Here is a 19,784-nt window from a genome sequence, read left to right as displayed (position 1 = left end):
TGCATACTGACTGGGTAGTTGCATAAGGAGCTGCTGAGGTTGTCAGGGGACATGCCAGGGTTCTGGGACTTACTGAACTGTTCTTGGACTGATCATGTCTTTTGATGAACCTGTTCATACGTGTAGTCAAACTGTTGTGTCTAGGGGTGGGGGAGTGAGGTGGGTGGAAGAAGGAAAAACAGAAGCTTTTGGAGGGGACTCTGCAGATTTAGACTAAACTCAGCAGCAACAGACATTTAAACTGTCCTGTAAGTAAGTTGATGCCTCTGGTTCAGGACAGCATCAGATGCAATGGGATTGTCCTGTTCTGCAAGTCTGGAACAGCTGGCAGTGGACCTGGAACACCGCTATGAGAAAGTGGTTTTTTATGGAGTGTTGTAAGCAGCTTTCTTCTGTCTTTCACTGTGGGGGCAGGGAAACAAGCAAGGCCCAGCTGTCAGCAGTTTGGCAGTCTGAGGTACTGTGCCGAAGGTGGTTACAGGTCTAAGACTGTTGTTGTTGGGACTGTTTTTCTGGAGGCCATGTGAGTTGATCGAGCATGTGCCTTACCAGCCTGGATACCTGTGCTGGTACCTGTGATATCATGACCTGGAGAAAAAGAATATCCTGGATTTCTTGGGAATTTTCAGGGGTTTTTCCGTCTCTCTGCATTGTGCCAACGATCTTGCAAGCATTACTGGTATTCAGGCTTTGCTGGAGCAGAAATGTTTGTGTTTGAGTCTTATGTAATATAGAAACTATGTATCTATATACAAACACCATATATATGGTGTTTGAGTCTTATGTAATACATTTCTAATATACCAGAAAAAATATCTGGGTGCAAAGATCTAGCATTCAGCTGCTGAGAAGACTTAGACCATGTTCCTGCTGAATGATGGTGAAGATGGTATATGTCTTGGGCTTCAAAGAATTTCATTTCCCTGCTGCTTCTGTCTTGCACAGCAGCACCTGTTGTATCTTCTCCTGCAGGAAGCTCCCACAGGTGCTGCAGGATAGTGGAGAGCTGTCTGTGGAGGTGTGGGAGGTGTTGCAGCTGGATACCCTCGTGCAGCAGAGGAGGTGTAGGAAGTGTTAAGGGTGTGTTTGGGGTCTTGCATTTGGGCCCAGTACAGCCAGGCAGTGCCTTCCATGGGCATCACTTGGGTGGGATCTTAGGAACAAGTAGAGTGAGATGTTCTTGTTCTGCTCAATAAATACATGCTGCAGAAATCTGGCATAGGAAAAGAGCTTTAGTTATTTTGTTTGGTGAAGCTGGTTTACTCTTGAGTATTTCTAAGTATTAAGAAGCTTGGTATTACAGGCTGTGGGCTCTTCCTCCTTTGCTGTATATTCAGGCTAGGTATTAGTAATTATACCAAGAATCACTGCCAGCATCATGATTATCTGACTACGAATAGCTTTGTTATTAGAAAGTCAGACCAATTGGAGTCTTAAGGGAGCTGAGGCTCTCAGCAGGGTCCCTGGCCATTCTAACAAGTATTTGGTGTAATGTGTGCAAAGCTCTTGCTGAGGGGTTGTGTGTGTGCAAGGGGGGAGGTGAGACTGAAGGATTTTCTGAGGTAGAAGGAAGAGTAGAAGTATGTGGAACCAATGTACCCTGAATTATTTTGACACTTGTTCTTGCCTTTCAACATAGATATGACTGGACTTGTAACAATTTGTATTTGAGTGGTGGTACAGAGCACAAGACTAAAAACTTTCAAATGCACAGGGTTACAGCAGTACCTGCAGCTCCTGGTCACAGATGAGAGCTCGGTTTAACTAAGAATAGAGGTTGCTACAACCTGTTTCATGGTACCTGTTCTTGTAGACTATTCTTTAAAGTATTTTATTGAAATAGCAGCCTGTGAAAATCCAGATATCAGGGAAAAGGGTCATCTTTCAGTAAAACAAATAAATAGTGCTGGGAAAGTTACAGAGAAAATGCAGTCCAGGACAGAAGTGAAGAGGACACAGCTCTTTTGCTGAGGAATAGAGAAGTGTCTCAAAAGGCTTGGCAGAGCCCCTCACTACAGGTCAATTATATGTATTTGCTAGCCTGTCTTGTAGTTTTGACAGTCTGCTTTCTTCTCTGGTGCCAGTGTGTCTCAGCTTTTCTGTGCTCCAGCCTCCATATGCACCTGTACAGCTGTTGTGTTCTCAAAGATGCTCTGCAGACTTTTTTTCCCTCTTTGAAGACCCAGCAACCCTTAGCATGGTTTAGCTTCTCAGTCTCTAGTAACTCTAAATACTGGCCCTCCCCTGAGGCTCTCTGTCCTCTTTATGTCCCTGCGTGTTTAGTTTCCCTTGCTGCCTTGTTCTTGTTGCTGTGCTCTTTTTTTAACTTTTGCATTCATGTGTACAAGCCCCATTAAGCACTTCTGTACAAGCTGGGGTGAGCTGAGGTTGGGATTTGAAGCAAACTGGTGGCAGAACGAGGAACTGCTTTGGGTCACTGATGCTCAGAGGGTGTTAATATGGAGTCTGTTCCAGAGTGGCCAGGGTGGTAGCACTGAAGGTAGGAGGCTTAATGCCTCTTTAGTTGTCTGGAGCTCAATATGGTGCAGTATGGAGAGCCACTGGTTGCTTTTGTGGAGTTATCCAGTAGTCTTTGGGTGAAGCAAATGAACTGGGACGCCACGCTGAATTTGTTGAGAGCAGTGTGGGGCAGCATAACTGATGTGCAGGGAGGCACATCTGTATTCCTGTCAAACATATGCTAGGGGATGGCCACTACTTTTTTGCTGCTGTTGCTTTTTCCATTCTCTAATTTGTGGAAAAGGAAAACAAGACTGCTGGGCTCTTAACATGTGCAGGGATGATACGGTTGCTTTCACAATAATGATGGTTTTTGAAAGAAAAGGAGAGGGATTATTTTGGCTTGAACATAAATTATGCCTAAAAGATATTCTCCTGCCCCCCAAATTGGGGAAAACAAGAATTTTCAGCCTCAATAAAGAAGCCTTTATGTGCTGAATAGGATCTCACTCCTCGATTGGAGAGACTAATGGCCCCGAACACAGTAAAATGAAGTTAATTTTGTAGCAGTGTGTGTGCTGTGCTGCAGCGTGCGAGCGACATGCTCTGGCGCAGGTAAGCGCTGTGCAAACCTTCCTGTGCCTCCTTCCCCGCCCGGGCCAGTGCCAAGCCGGGTTCCTCCCTCAGCTCTCCACCGAACCACACTCGGCTGCTTGCAGCAGCGTCCTGGCTCCTCAGTTTATCTGCGCTGCCAGCCTGGCATTCCGCGGGCTCCTCCTTATCTGCGTGGCCTCACTGTCCCCTTTGTATTTGCTTCCTGCTGGGGAGAAGGGCCGCCTCTGCCCTTCCCCGTCCCCCGGCTGCCGAGGCTTTCCCAGCCCTCTCCCCTCTGCTGCTTCCCGGCTCTTTGTGTGAGATCTGCTCCTGATGCTCACCACGTGGTGGTTGCGTTTGAGAGCCCGTAGGGCCCTGCGCCTGCAAACTTCTGTGCTCTTTGTTAGGGTGGGGAAGGGGATCCTGCCCGTTTGCTTTTTCCCTGGAGCGTCGCAGCAGAAAGCCACGAGCTGTTCTGCAGGCTGCCCCGAGTGCTGTGGGCCTCTTCTCCGTGTTCACCTCCGGGCTTGTGTCCCGATTGATTTCTTTGTAAATATGCTGTGGTATGCAAATGCTGGCACTGCAGAAGGAGCGTTTGTAATCCTAAAGCAAAGGCAGCTCAGGAAAATCCAGCGTCTTTGCGGAGCTCTGCCCCTGTTCTGTCCCTCTGGGCTGCAAGTGTGCTTGCTGCTGCTCGGTGCCCAGAGCCTGTGTCTCCAGGGCTTTGGTTCACTGTTACTTGGCACCTTCTAGGATCAGCCAGGTCCAGCATGAAGTGGGAATCTGCAGAGTGAGTGCAAGGCAGTGCTTGGTGTGCAGCAGTGATGAATTGCTTAGCCTCTCCTGTCATCATACAGTCTTCTTGCTCTGATTATTAATGTAGATGCAGGACAAACTAGTTCTGAGATTCTTTGATGGCGGGAGAAGGAGAGAAACCAGATAAGTTGTTTTGGATAGTCTTTTACTAAGTTGAATGTTAAAACCAGAATGCCATGATTGTTAGCTACGTTTTAAATATAGTCAGTACTGTGCCTCTGAGTTTGGCAGAAATGGGGAAAAAACAAACTAACTTGTGAAATCTGTTGGAAAATTGTGATCCGGGAGCCGCCTGCATTTCAAGGGCATGTTAAATCTGACTTTGTGTTTTTGGGTATGAATATTATCCTTACAGCACCCTGTGGAGGTGGGCCCCATGCAGACAAAAGGAGAGGGGCTGTCTGTACTTTGGGGAGCTTGTGGGCTAATGAATGCACCAGTCATCTCCAAGGAGAGCTGGAAGCAGACTGGGTTTTTAAGATCTGGTTTGAAATATCACAAATGTGTTATTTGTGGGTCCCTATTTGATTTCAGTGTTTCTGAGAGTGGGGGGATGAGGAAGGATGGTCCATAGTTAGGGCTCTTATATGGGGTTGGGGAAACCTCACTCAGCCTCTTCGAGCCTGGCAGTCAGCACTTTGCATGTGTGTGTGTGTTGATAAAAGCTCTCATCTGCTGGTAGGGGTGCTGTGAGGATAAGGACCTGGAAGAGTGTCATGGACGGGGGTGAGAGGAGGATATGCAACCGTCACAGACGTTTAGAAGTCGGATTTGTGTGGGTTAAACTGGGCATGCTCACAGCCTGTTGATTGCAGTTGCACACCACATCGTGCATGACTCAGTGCTGGGTGGGATTTGATGTATAAGATTCTTGTATGCTGGTGCTGGCCTGAGGACAGGTATCTATCTGTTTCTGGAGGTGGCTGTTTTGGGGGAGGAGGCTGTGTCCCCTTTTCAGAGGCTGCTATCTCCACAGCTCTGCCAGCCAGGCCACCTCTATAAAATCAGCTTTGGGTAGAAATGGGATCGTTTAGGTGACTTCTGCACAGAGGTGAGGCCTCTCCTGGGCATGCTGGCAGGGCCTGATTCTGCTGCTCTTGGAAGCCACTACCTCCATCAGAGAGGTGCCATGGTGATGCCTTCCTTGGTGGATATCCAGCCTATTCAAAGCACTCAGGTGACTTTGGAAGATGTTTGCTGCTGTTGTGTGATGGGTTTTCCTGCTTGTGGCCTTGAAAAGTGTTGGTGTTTGACCCAGGTTTTAAAGAATAACACTGTGACAAATCTTTACAGTCTCTGAGAGGTGACTGTGCTTGATTGATTCATTTCACTGTGTGAAATTATTTGGTACTGCAAGGGCAGAATAACATGGAATTTTTCTCTGTTGTCCTTTTGGGCAGACCCTTGTCTGGATGCAGACATGAGTATGTCCTGTCTGCTTGTCCTTCACAGTGCTGTCTTGCCAAGCAGTAACATGTGTGCCCAGCAGCCTTATTTTGTAAGTCATTGAGAATAGCTGGTCATTAGTTTTTAAAATTTATTCTGATCTCCTGAGGTGTGGGGTGAGGATGAGAGGTGCCCACATCCCATGCTCTTTGGAGACTGGGTTCTAATTAGTCAGATCTGTTCCTGATTGTCATCTTGGCAAGGTGTTTTGAAGTGGGAAAAAAACCCCCAAACAACCCAGTCACTCTGTTCACCAAGAATCTATTTTATGTCTCTGGTGCTTTCTAGCCAGTTGTTACTTCCACTAATCAGTTTAAGCTATCTGAAAAGAAGGCTATCATGAACTTTTGATGGGTGGGAAGGGAAGAGGTATTGCTAAAAATACCAAAAAGTAATTTATGCTTAGTGAACACTTGAGACTTTTTTAGTTTCTTCTTGCATTGGGCAATAGAAACAGGCCAGCTGGTTCTTAATGTGTGGGAAAGATGAGTAAAATGCTGCCTGTTTGGGTTGCCAGGGAATGGAAAGGGGTGGCCTGAGCTGAGGAATGGGGACTACTTGAATGGGTGGTCTAGGCAGCATTGGTGTTTAACAGGAAAGGAAGAGGGGGGAGATGCGAGGTCTGCAAAACCTTTCTGTTGGCTTCTTGCTCCTTATGCCACTTCTCCTGGGGAAAGAAGCCTTGGGAAGCCAAGGGTGTCCTGTACCTGGGGGTTGGAGAGGAGTCGCTCTGCACTTGTCATTCTCCAAATAAAGCAACATTGTGTATTCCCCATTTCAAATTATGTATGTTGTTATTTCTGTTTCTTGCTTTATTTTTATTACTAACAGCTGGATTTTCCTTTTGTCAGAAAACAGTATGTGAATGGGAGGGAGGGGGCAGCAGGGAGGGAGAGTGTGGGTATCTGCTGAATGGAGGGAATGGGCAACGTGTTCAGTCTTGTGACAGGTGGCACTTGTTATGTGCTAACTAATACTGAGGGGGAGGGTAGGGTGAAACAACCCTTAATTGTATGGGTACAGTGGTGGTCTCTAAACTGCCCTTAACTGTAAAGCAGTGCTCTTTAAATTTGGTATTGCCTTTCCAGATAAAGATCTTGGTAGACAGTGTTTTTTTAATCAACTCAATGGTAATAATGGAAAGGCAAGTGTATTGTTAAAAGCTGTTGTGAAAACATCTGAGAACAAAATAACACCTCATTATGGCATGTTTTATAAATCCTGTGTTGTACCCTCTCTTTGAACACTGCGTACAGTTCTGTTGTGTCCCATTCCCATCCCTCCCCCATGTGTACATGCTGCTTAGAGCTGTAAGATCACTAAAGTACAGGAATTATTCTTGCTTCCCATCTCCATATGAGGGAGAAGCAGAAAAGCCTGGCCTGTCTTGTTTGGAAAGCAGATGACTGAGAGTAGTGTAGTAGAAGATCTGTAAAACTACAAGAGGCACAAACAAGGTGAACAGGGTGCAGTTATTCTCTGCTTCTCATAAGGCAGGAAATGGGGCCACCAAATGAAATGACTGGGTAACAGCTTCAGAGTAGAGAAGGGAGTGTGTGCATGGGCTTTCTTTGTTCTCCTTCAGACAACAAATATATAATTAAATTGAAGCACTCTGCCACAGGATGTTGTAGATGCCAAAATTACAAATGGGTTCAAAAAGGATTAGTCTATTTGATGGATATTTTTTTTTTTAACTCCCTCCTTCCATGAAGGGCCATTAAATCCAGTGATGCAGATACAGTACCAGGCTCAGGATGTCTCTCTGTTGGTCCTGGTTTTGTTATTCCTAAGTGCTGTCTGTGAATAATGGGCAGGACTTGGGCCCAAGCAGCTGCTCTTGTTCTTAAGGGAACAAAACAGAGGACCACGTTCAGGGGGTGGGAAGAGCTGAGGGCTAGCTTGGTAAAGAAATGGGAGGCTGTATGAACGTGGAGCTGTGCATGCAGGAGTTGCTGATTGTCAAAGATCAGAGGAGGCAGCAGAATCAAGATTTGTGATGGAAAGAGAGGATTTATTTGCCTTATCTTTGTTCCCTCGTCAGTAGATTCTTTGGCTTCAAATAGATTTAGCAGTGTCTAGATGTTTGTCAGAAGCACAAGACCCAGCACTTGAGGAAACTGCTGTGTTATTTTTGTTCCTTTTCTATATATTAAATTCTATATGTGGGTATTAACTTGCGTGCATATAGGCATTCCTGTGTAACTTTTTAGTCACCTGAATGCGACTGGAAGGGGAATAGTGTGGAAGGGAAAAAAGGAAGGAAGGAGTGTTGTCTTGTTGGGTCAGTGTTGGGGGAGAACAGAAGCTGTGGAGCAGGGAGAAGCGTGCTTGGGAGGGCAGGTGAACCTCACTGGCTCAGTGTGACACGTGTGCTGCAGGCTTTGGCTTTGTTCTGGTTGCTGCTTTCTGGCTGTGCATTCAGGATTGCTGTGGTATAGTTAGCAGCTGTCCTCCTTGAAAGAAAAGAAAGTGGATGGCGTTTTTAAAAGGCTTGCCAGAGATCTCTGATGAAATCTTGATCAAATGTGCATTTTCTGTCCTCTTAATTTTATACTTTCTCTTTAAGAAATCCTGACCCTTTCATGTTTCAGAACAAAACCCCAGCCATGTCTAGACAAAAGCCCGTTGTGATTAGCAGAGGTGTGCAGCTCAATGCTGAGTAGTGCCAGGGGTATATATTCATGTTTCTGGTGGGGTAATGTGCTTCCTGCTCGTGTATGGATTGCAGGGCTTCTATGTGCAGAACTCACTGAAAGAGTTCAGGTTGGAATTGTATGGGTGTAGAAAATTTTACACACTTAAAGTGCATATTGAAAGGCTGTTTGCTTGTATAGTTATTCAGACTTCATCTATGGCTGCACATTGGTGCCACCTGCTTGCAGGAGAGAATGAGTGGACTCCTATTATTCCAGAAAAAAATACAAGGCAAGGCCTCAACATCTGTTCTGGCTTTATTGTTTAGTCTGGCCTGGGCTGTGGGCAGAATGTAGGCCACAGCTTTTGCATTACTGCTGGCTCTTAAACTGGAAAGGCATCTTGGATCAAATGTGTTCTTAAAAGGTTTAAAAATGAAAATACACGGATGCAGAGTTTAAACTAGGATGGGTTGAACTTGATTACTTTAGAGAAAAGGCAACTATTGCTATCTATGCTTTTTCTCATTTTCTCTTTCCGTTCTTCTAATGGTAATAATTTTTATCACTGCAAAGTGACCTTTGTAATCATTGCTGGGTGATTAATCTTTAACTGGGTAATTTTTAAAGCAATATTTTGCTCACAGTTGTAATGTGATACTGTGGGGTTTGGTAGCACAGCACCTACAGTCATTTTGAGGCAATAATGCTCTTCACCCCATGTTTCCAGTGCTGCTGCTCTGTATAGAAACCCAAAGAGTTGCTTTTGTTTCCCTAGGCAGATACAAAAATGCCCTCAGAACTTTATTTGCATATAGATTATAGTGCCAGCCGGGTGTAGTCATGTATAGGAAGAGCTAACTGCTGCTTCATTTATAGCTTTTTAATTAAAAAATGTTTCTCAGTTTGCAGGATTCCAGTTCTGTTTCATTTAATGCTGCTATAGTCTGTTCAGTGATGGTATTTCTATGAAGTACCAGCTGCTATGACTAGGCAGTCCTTGGGAAACGCGAATGAAAGGGGATCACAAGCATTATCTGCTGACTCAGGGAGAAGTCACATGCAGAAGGAAGTGGAGATGAGCAGCAAAGTTCTTCAAATGTCTTTGAGTTGCTGCTTGGGACACCAGTGCCAGTAGTGGGGAAGGAAGGTGGAAAAAGCTTTCCTTCTGACTCAATTTTGTTTGAATTCTCTTGTGTCACATAGGTGTTGTGCTCTTGTACCACAGCTGTGCATTTACAATTACACTGTGAGCCTGAGTAATACCAGTGAACTCCTAAGAGAGAATTTTTTTGTACTATGGGAGCCTGTGCCTCCCTTGTCTTATTTTGTTTAATAGGCATCATGGGTACTGTAAATAGGGAATTTTACACTATGCAATAAATTTAAGTTCTGCATTGATAAAGAAAATGCAGAGTTGGGAATGGAAGTACTTGTTTAAAACTCACTTTACTAGAAGTAAATACATTAGACTTGATCCAAAACTGCTTTAAGAAGCATTCAGCAGCTAAGTTACTGTATGGTAACTCCAGCTCTTCTAAACAATAAAAGCATTTATTCACCTTTGGATATTATACAATGCATGTTTTATATACAATGCTTAGGGTTTCATATTAAAAGGAAGAGGTATTTCTTACACTTTCTTTTAAAATCTGCAATGTGTGATAAAAAAAATTAGTTAGTACCATATGGGTGGGGGGGATCAGTAAGTGCTGTTAGTAAAACAGTAGCTTTTCTAGGTGGGAATCTTGCCATCCTTTAACTTGGGTATTTCAGTTGTTGTATAACCTTTTTTAACTTAATGGAAGACATTGTTAGGATCTGGAAGTATATTCTTACCTGTTGTTTTGCAAAAGTTCAGTACCTGAAGAATTCCCTGTAGTTTTATGGCAAGTTCTTTTAAACTTTGGTTTAATGCTCATGTTTGCTGCCCAGAGAAGGTACAGAAGTATGTATTTGTATCCAGCACCTGACTATGGACCTACTCTTCTGAGTTACCTTATTCTAAATAACAGAAGCAGCTGACTAGAGCAGGGTCCCACTCTTCAGGGTTGTGTTGCAGTGCTCTCACTTAGTCATGTGTTACTGTGCTTTGCTTTGAAATCCAGAGGGTTTCAATAGCTCTGAAATGCCTTGTGCAAACAGCAACAGCAAAAACATCAGAGACTACTGGGAGGGTTATGGAGAAGGGAAAATGCTGGAGGCATCCTGCCCAAGCCTCACTTTGACTTGGGCAGGATGCAACTAGAAGCAAAATGTGTCTTGTCATCTGCAGGAGGTGAGTATTGTTTCTCCAAGGGGTCAGTACAGGTGTCAAGACGAAACTTAAAGCTCCTGAATGGATCACAGCTGTGGCTGGATCATGCAGCATCCTTGGTGAGAGCTGTGAGATGGAGCAGGTCTCTCAAGTGGGAGCTGGCACTGCTACCTTGCACAGAAGCAAAATAGCAGATGACAGAGTGATTGGTGGCTCTTTGAGAGGCCTCTGCTCCTACTGAGTTTATTCTGGCATGTTTATTCTCAAACTTGGAGAAGAAAAATAAAACGTGATGTGTCAGGCTGGAGCTGTGCAGTGCTGGGCTGCTGCTTGCAGGCAGTGTTTTGCCTTCCTGCACACTCCTTGTGTATGGTGTCCATTCCACCCCTGGTTCTTAAGATGGTGTAAACTGGTGCTGTGGGTAAGGGAGGTGTCCTGACTGTCCCTGCTTCCTTACTCTTCTTCCTTGTCTCCAAATATATGTGGTAGAAAACCAGGAACTGGTATTGAGTTAAAGCTAACAGCTTTTTTGTTGGATTACTTTTATTTTTTTAAAGCTCAGGTGGATCCCCTGCTTTGGTTTGTCAGGTAGATGGTGGAAGGGGACACAATGTTCTTTTTGCAGTGGTGCTCTTGAACCTTCTGATAAATTTCCTTCTGATGCCAGTTACTCTATGGCTAACTTGAAATTGGGGAGGGGTCAGAAGGACAGGGAACGTATTTTCTGACCCATAGGGGGGACTTGATGTACGTACACTGGTATGGTGACCTTTGGTATTTCCTGTTTGGAGACACCCATTTCCCTTTCTCTATCAGATGTCCTGGCTTGACAGCTCCTGGGGAGAGGTGAGGAGAGCCTTAGCTGCTGTGGATCAGGATTTCAAATCTTAGTGTGCTGCTCTTGCATGTGCCAGGTCTGTGCATCAGCTCAGGGAGCCCCCAGGGATGGAGAACCTCAGCCTTTGGGTAGAATTGATGGGAAATTAAGGGGACATGTTGTTTCTCTCCTGTGCAAATCAAGGTAGTTCTGCACACTGGTTTTGAGATGTGTCCTCACAGCTCCAGGGAGGGGGGAAAAACCCCAAAGCTCCCACAACATTTTAGAATATCAATATATATTGATATTCAATATATATCAGTATTATTTTAGAATAATGTTGATATATATGTCTTCTGCTTTGTTCCATCTCTTCTCTTGCACAGTAGAACTTTTTTGGCTTGTGCAGTGAACCACATCTGTAAAATGGGACAAACTATAAAAATAACATTTTCTTCTCAAAGTGAATTTTAAGCTGAATTGGTTCTCTCCTGAGTTTTAGTGTATAGTCTGTGGAGTAGGGTTATATTCTAGTGGCAAGAAAAGAGAGAGATATGGTAACTGCTGTGGAAAAAGCAACATGATACTATGCCTGGCTGGGGCTGCACTTCTCTGCCTGGGTAAAGGCATTGGAAGTTTGCATTCCCTGTGAATTCTGATAGTGGAACAAAATTTAGCGGATGCTGCTTGTAGCAGGAGTTTGCCTCTTGGAGGAAGCAACCATGGTTCCTGACAGACTTGGGACAAATGGGAAAGCTAACAGTGTTCCAGAGTGTTTGCTCCCACAACTGTGACACGGAACTAATGGCTGTGGCAGAGACTTTACAAATATCTGGTGGGTAGAGACATGAAAGTGCAGGATTACCTGAAATGTCAGATCTTCTTGTCTGCCATTATACAGCTTCTCTAAACACAGGTTGCACTGGTTTAACTGCAGTTGCTTAAACAAGCAAACCTCATTGATCCTAAATTGATCTGTTCTCCTAAAAAAAAGTAACCCTTGCCCTTCTTATGTGGCTATTTTTACATGAAATATGCAACAGATAAAATTGAATTATCTTTACAGCTTTACCACTGAAGTGCAGTGTCAGAATTCATCCTGGTAGTCCTTGTTCAGAAGCATGGGACAGTATTGGTGAGCATTGCAGCTGTGCTTGGAATGCTGCTATAAAGGGATGTAACAGCCACTCTGCTCTGAGGCCCCTCTTCTGCTCTCATGGCTGTTGCTCTAAAGCAGTCATTTCATTTCGATGTGCTTCCAAATTCTGAGCAAGCTCTTAAGCTTTTCGTTGGTACATCATGCAGTACCAGTACTTCTGCTAAGTATATTTATGGTGGGGTCAGTACTGCACTGGAAGAATGCCTGTCATGTCTGCCTTAGATATGAGGCACAGTAAATGTGGGGCTGTGGGCTCAAGAGGGGGTGCTGGGGAGGATGTGGTGCCAGAAGGTGAAGGAACTGGTGAGCATCTTGGAATGTAGGGAGGGAGAATCAGCCTTTATGGATGTTTGAGGAGCATCCCCACTCCCATCTTTGTGTGTTGGCCTTTAGGTGCTTCTGCCCTTTGCAGAAAAGCATGAGTTTCAGCATAACTTGCCTTGGACTGGCCTCTACAGCTGTCAAGAAATGAAGCCTGAGGGTGGAGAGGTGGAACAGGGGATAAGTTGCAGGAACACTGGAGATGCTGCTTCACACCCATTCACACCATTCAGCCCAGTGTAACTTGGCTGGTTGGTGCTACAGGGCGGCTGGAGAGAGGAAGACGCTGGGCTGTGGGATTGGGTAGAAGCAGGTCCTGAGGGTGGCATGAAGCCCAGCATCTGCAGGCACCTCTGTGTGTGATGCCCAGTGAGGGAGTGCATGGCTGGAAGGAGGTAGCTCCTAACCCTTGAAGGCATTTCCTTGGTAGAGGAAGTTCCTGGGTACCTGTTGTTGAGCTGCAACGCAGCATGAGGAGCACATTTTGCCACCCTGCTTTTGGGTGCCATGAGGTCCTGCAGCACCTCCCTGCACTGGGTCTTACCTCCTAGGGCTGGTTCAGGTCACAGCCTGGAAGGGCTGTGGGGTTCCCTCTGCAATGCCCCAAAGCCTAACGTGGGTTTTAACCATAGCAGGTGAAACTTCACCCAGCTTACTGTGGGTGAGCTGAGCTAGTGGAGCACTGCTTTTGATGGGGCAGCTGGGGTGGGGTGTGCACCTGATGTGTCCCAGAGCAGAGGAGGTTCAGACTGCTAAACTGGGAGAAAACTTTTTCCTTTTCCTGAGTTAGGTGGATTCTCTGCTAAAGGCAGGCTGACATTTCCTGGTCTTACACCTCACCTCACTTGTCAGTGTTTTGGCATCAGGCTCGTGAACTGCAGTGGATACTGGGGGTGTGCTGGGACTTGGTTGGAAGTGTTTAAATTCATGGAGACCTGACTGATGATTGCTGTCTTTGAGTATTTTTATGGAATAAGTATGTGCTTTTCAGTGTAGGTTAAAGTGAGGAGAGAGACTTTTTACTCTTCTGTTCCATGTTAGACTTTAGTAGAACAAGCCATCCTGGATAAGGAGAGTGAAGAGAAAAATTTGATAAAGGGGAGCGTTAGGGTTGACTCCTTCTTTGCATTCCAGCCTAGACTTGAAATGAGGAAGAAGGTAAAATTTAATGCCAAATGTTTCAGGACTTGTAATTTTAATTTCACTCTTTGTGTTCTATGTCTGGTCTTCACCTCCCGTCTCGTGCCAACAGATGTCTCTTCTCACTTTTTTTTTTTTTGCTTAGTGTAGAAACTAATGAACATGGAGAGTGTGCAAAATACCTTGTATGTACAGTTGCTAACCATCCTAAAACAATGTGAAACCTTCCCAAAAGCCCGAGTGAAGGATAATAATGTTGTCCGTCATGAAAGAAACCCGCTAGTTCAGTGTAAATATGTTGCTGATAGGTGGTTATTTTTGATATGTGCTGTTTATACTTGAAATTTAATGTTAAAATATTTTTGTCATCTAAACCCTGACTGTTCTTAGCTGAGCAGATTTCAGGTTAGAAACAGTGGTGAAAACATGAGTGTTCATAGTACTGTAGTGTAATTTGGTGTTAATAGATCTTTTCTGACCTGTTTTAATGCATCTTGAAGTGGTGGTTATATGTCTAATTGTGCAGTGCAGAGAAAATAGCATTGTGTTGAAATATTGCATAAAACTTGAGCGTTATGTGGCATTTTGTAGTGAAAATAGTGCTGCAGGTACTTATTCATAACAAGATTTGCAGGTTTCTTTCTGCCACGGCTGGTGGTTGGGCTGGCTGTGTGTGTGCTGACTCAAAGGAGGGAGCTCCTTTTTTCTCTTCTTGCCTCTTCCTCCTCCTCCTCTTTTGACTGCTTGTGACTGAACATCATCAGAATTGACAAGAGCTTGCTCTTGAAACGTACCTTAGTTTGAAGTTGCTTTTTCGAACTACCTGCAGCTGTGGATCTTCACTTGAGACTCCCAGAGCTCTCGTGCCAGCCAGGAGTTAGGCTGGTTAATACCAGGCTTGTTGTCTGAGTGTGGGTTCGTGTCTCAGTGTGGGTGTGAATGCATTTGGATTTCTCTGGAGCAGCTGAGACTGGGACCTCATTGTGACCTGAGGGATGCAGTGTCACCTGGGTGGGCATTCCTGATGGTCTGGGGGATGGAGGCACAGAAGGGCTCTGGGACGTGCAGGAGGTGCTCAGAAGTGTAGTGTGGGAGGTTTTATGCATGTGCCTACCCTGAAGGGTTAATCTGTCTGCACTCTGCAGTCTCTTGATGTCCAGGGCTTGAAGCCTGCTGCCTGAGCCTAGCTCCTCCCTTTTTCATTTAATGATGGCTGGAAGAAAAATAATCAAGTGTGCTGGAAGAGAAACATTAATTAACTTTTAATTTAGATCTAACGTATGCTGCTTAGTGTACTGCATGAAAGTGTGCAGTATCTGTCATGTTATATAGAGGGTGATGCATTGAAGAAACAAGGAAAAGCCTCAGGTCTGAATGGGAAGATGGGGTTTTTAACTCTGTGGATGGGTTTTATATCTTGATTAAATGTTTCAGATATGTAATAAGTTGCTTTTGTATCCATTTTGCATCTGAAATTACTTTCTCTGTAACTTGGTTTGTATCTGTTTTCTCTTAAGCCAAACTTGCAAGGCGAAGTCAGGAGAGAGAGAATCTCGGCATGCTGGTCTGGTCACCTAACCAGAATCTGTCTGAAGCAAAATGTAAGTCTCTTCAACTATTTTTATTCCCTTCTTTTCTTACATGTATCACTTCAAGAATGCAAAGTTGCCAGTTTTGGTAGAGAGGTTATGTCTGTGACCTTTCCATTATGAATTAAAATTAATTTGAAAGAAGAAAAGCCTACAAAGCAGTCCCCCGATGATCTTTGTTCTCCACTGGGCAGCTGCTCAGTGTCAAATCCACAGGGACAGGGAAAACAAGAGAAATGTGACAAACATTATTCCGTGGTATGAATTCTTGAAGCTACTCATCTGCAGAACTACACAGTTGTTTGTTGTTTTTGTTTTTTTTTTTTTTTTTTTTTTTTTTTTTTTTTCCCTGTTGGTGTTGTAAAAGATGATAGAAATAACAGGGGAGAGCAAAATGAAAAGTGCTTGGGGGTGGGGGGTCCGGGAAGTATTTGGTAATTAGTAGTACCTTTTCCTCCACAAAGACAAATCCACATCTGGAGCCCATGGAGGTTTTAAATTCCAGAACAATTGCAGTGCCTTGCAAGTCCACGTGAGGGCAATTAACAGCACTCTGTGTGCGTCTGGGAACAAGTCTCAGTGCTGCTGCCAGATGGCAGAACTTGTGTTTGAAAGGCTTGTCTAGCTATGGTTCTCCTCATGAATAAGTAGGACTCCTTGATTAAAGGGCTGCTGTTTGAATGCAGTAACCAAACCTAAGCGCTTTTGGGGAAGGGAGCTGAAAAGAGCTTACTTTGACTTCGTGCTTATACCTTGGTTTTTTTTTTTTTGTTTTTGTTTTTTTCCATTTTATCCTTTCTAATTTTGGGGGCCAAGAATGAGAATCATGCATTCTGTTCCTCTGCAGTTTTTGTGGTGGCACTGTTAAGTGAATACCTGATTTTCCTGTAGACCCAAGGCCTGGGATGCATGATAAGGCACATGTGAAGATGTAGTGGCATTTGCAAATCAAGGCAGCAGAGACTGTGCACCAGCTGGCTCTGTCATGAAGGGCCTGTGCTCTGCCCTGGGGCATTTGTTCCACTGAGCACGTTACCCTGTTACCCTTAAGTTACAGAACGATGATGGTACTGATCTGCAGATAAAAAGGGCTTTGCAAGGATCACTTTTGCCTTCTCTCCTTGTCTGTTCCCTGCTGGCTATTGGGTGCTGAAATAAATAAGACTGATGAAGAGAGGAATGTATTTGACAGTTATTTACGACTAGAAACCGCTCAAAAGGTGTAAGAGCAAGAAATAGTCATCACCAAGAGGAGTGAGTGTTCATGGGTTTTCTGTGACACAGGATTCCTGTAGCGGCCTCTCAACTGTAAATGGCTTTTGAATCTTGGCTCAGCTTTGGAATCTTAGATAGGAAACTGGTATCTTCAAGAGGGAAGACAGAATGGAAGAGGAAAATGAGGGAAGATATATGGAACGGAATAAAATAATCCTTAACCGAGTATTCTGTGGTAATTGGCACAGAAGTATACTCATAGAGCATAGAGAGGATATATTATCTGCTTAGAAGATGTAATGAACATAAAAAGTAATTTGAAAAGTAGTTTGACATGGATAAATAAAAACTAGGTGGCAGTTGTCTGTTAGTACAGTAAAAGAGTTGGGGAAAACAACATGAATGTAAGAGGAGGGCTAGTATGAATTTCTCAAGATATTGAATATTTTAGTAAGAGTATAAGACTCCCTAGTGAGTTCACCTTCCAAAAGAGGTGCAGCAAAAAAATAGTAAAATTCATTTCAAGTTTGGGGAAGTAAAGTATGAGGTTAATGCACCATACATGGCACAAAAGATACCTCCCAGGTGCCTATTTGATACAGAGGGATGGAGTTAAGAAATCAGGTATCTTTTTTTTACTATTAGGTAGTAGTAAAAATCCAAAGGAGCATTGTCAGAGATAGCTGAGAGGACCTTGGGGGAGCTGTACAGGGAATGAGAGAGCAGGGTGAGGGCTGGTTGGTCATAGCTTTTTGTGTCAATTTGAGCTGATCCTTTTGAAAGGAATCAGGTATTCCTGTCTCTATATGACATTTCTTAAAAATGAACTGTGAAAAACAAATGCTGCTGAAGGTAGGCACTTTTGGTTTTTTTGAAACTAAAAATGGATTGATTGTTAGAAATAAATGTATTGCTCTAATGTATTCAAGAGAGCTGTTAGACACTGCATGAGAGCCTGATTCCATCCCCCTTCCTTGCAAAGGATGGGAACTTCCTCCTAAACACCAGTACTCTGCAATGGCTATAGAACACTTACTAAATGTATCACAAGCAGAGTTCTCTAATCTGCTTTATGGTTTATGATGAAAGAACATCAGGAGACAGGAGGTCTCTCCAGTGTCTCTCAAGTTCACTGACAAGTCTTGGCATTGTTGACAGTGTATCCGAATTAAATGATGTTCAAAGGGATGTGTGAGAGGACTGATGATGATCAGCATTTCCATCAATGATGTGGGAATTGATATGGAATTGTGGATGAGGCTGTAGACTGACAGGATGGTAAATAAAATTAATGGTATTGACAGTCTTGTAGAGTGCTTTGGGTCTTTTCCTTACTTGGACTGCTGCCAATGCAATGGGCTCTTAATGACCCAACTGCAGGGTTATGAATCTCAGCACTGAAATCTCTGGCTTTCTACATCAAGCCTGGTATTTGGAAAGAAAAGGCTTAGAGAGCAGTCTTGGGGAAACAGTGGGCAGGTGATTCAGCAAAACTTCCCAGTGTCCTGCTTGACCCAGAAGATGATGTGGGTGTAGTGAGTGAGGTAGTCACTGGAACAGTTTGCTGCCTCTCCACCCAGCAGCATTCAGGGGAGTGAACCTTGGCTTTAGTGTTTAAAAACTGAGAAAAGGGTGGAGACAGGAGCTGCTGGAGCAATTTGGAAACAGAAGCTGAAGCAAACTCCATCTATTTAGCTTACTGAAAAGAGACTGAAAGAGGACTATTGTCAATTATTCTCTCAAAGAGAAATTTTGACATAATAAGAGACACACATAATACAAATAGATAGCTGCAAAATAAACCCACACAGACTGAAATGAAATGTCCAAGTGTGTGGAGGTTTATTTTGGAGATTGACTACTGGAAGTTATCCAGGGAAGTGATGGATTCTTGTGTTTCTTGATACCTTTTTAAACTATGGCTTTTTGTGATGTATTATCCTTGGTGGGGGAGATCATTCATTGGCAATGTGAAATTGCAAGTGGAAGGAGTCCTCCTGTGGTCTCGAGGAGGTTGGTGTAGCCCCTTGGGCTGTACATTGGTGAGTTCCAGCTAGCAGGAGAGTTCTGTGCAATGAGTGAAAATTAGGCAACCCAGCTTTGTTAAAGAGGAATCTGTGCTAAAAATCACTGAGCAGGTCTGTGACAGTGCTCAGAGCAGTGCACTTGATGGGTTTGGCAGAGGGCAGGCTAAACTGTTGAAGGCTGTGGGAGGGTCTCCTGTAAGCTGCTGAAATGAATCCCAGAAAGAGCAGTGTGTCAGCCAAGACCTGGTGGATGTCTGCGTACCTGATGCTCCAGGCTCACACAATTAGTTAAAAGCTTGTTTGGGTCCCATGCACCCTGTGTGCTGAAGAAATGTTTTAATCATACTGAAGAAACCTTTTACCTGGATGTCATGAAGTGATGGATGTATTAGAGAACATGAAAGCAAAAGTATTTGTTGGCATATTGCAGATTTTTTTTTTTTATCCTCTGCCTTGTTAACCATTAATCCTGGGTACAAACCACTTACTGCCTTGCCCATATTAGTACCAAAGCTGAATGCTGCCAGCATGGGCCATATCTACTGCCAGACTTCTGTCTGAAGGGTCACTTGCATAGCAGTATTACCATAGTAGTCACAAAATTAACCCAAAACTAGGAGTTTGTCCTTTCTCTTTTGAAGACGAAAGAATGAAATGTCACTATGCAGTAACTGAACATTGGACTTAAAATAACTGCTCCCCTTCTAGTTCTGCTCCAAATACCCTGTGCTGTGTGGCTGGGTCACACCTCTCACAAAGAGCTTGCTCTCAAAGTGAGAACTCCCGAGAGACTCTGTGGACTTGGTGCCATGGAGGGCAGCTGTTCTGGCTGTGCTGGGACTCTGTCACAGAGGGTGGGGAATGACACCGGAGGAAGAATGATGCCTTGAGCAAGGTGACATTGAGGAGCAGGAACAGCTCCTCAGCAAGACAGGCATCTGCTCTCTTGGAGTGGCACGTGGTGAAGGAGGAGGGGAAATAGTGAAAAATGCATTGTAACGATGCTGTGGAAACCCTGCACAGGATCGAGCTGGGCCAGCATGAAGCTATTAATAAAACAGCAGTGTCTCTCTCTGTGTGCCAAGCACACCAGTGAGTGGAACCAAAAAAATGACTTTGGGTTGGTTTAGAAATGAGCAAGTGTTGGCATGCAGCAGCTGCCCAGGAGTGAGGCGTGGACACCAGGTGAGAGGGTAGGATGTGATTATTGCTTTTTTGCATCTGCAGTTCAGAAGTGAATTACAAGAAGAAAAGATGTATTGTTTTGTTAGTGATAAGCTCTGCTTTGAAACTAATTTTTCATCTCT

At 44.2% G+C, this 19,784-nt stretch overlaps 1 protein-coding gene across 2 annotated transcripts in view; it reads left to right on the top strand.

Annotated features, from left to right (window-relative positions):
- RCOR1 (REST corepressor 1) overlaps positions 1 to 19,784 on the top strand; it is an 81,837-nt gene that overhangs the window by 25,609 nt on the left and 36,444 nt on the right. For both annotated transcript variants that reach the window (XM_021541375.2, XM_021541376.3), the window contains one exon: positions 15,164 to 15,247. In XM_021541375.2, coding sequence (XP_021397050.1) covers positions 15,164 to 15,247 — 84 coding nt within the window. The remainder of the gene's footprint in view (positions 1 to 15,163; positions 15,248 to 19,784) is intronic.

Source organism: Lonchura striata, chromosome 6 (assembly GCF_046129695.1).
Source record: "Lonchura striata isolate bLonStr1 chromosome 6, bLonStr1.mat, whole genome shotgun sequence".
NCBI lineage: Eukaryota > Metazoa > Chordata > Aves > Passeriformes > Estrildidae > Lonchura > Lonchura striata.
Note: the sequence above shows the minus strand (reverse complement) of the source record. Positions and strands in the feature narration are given on the sequence as shown.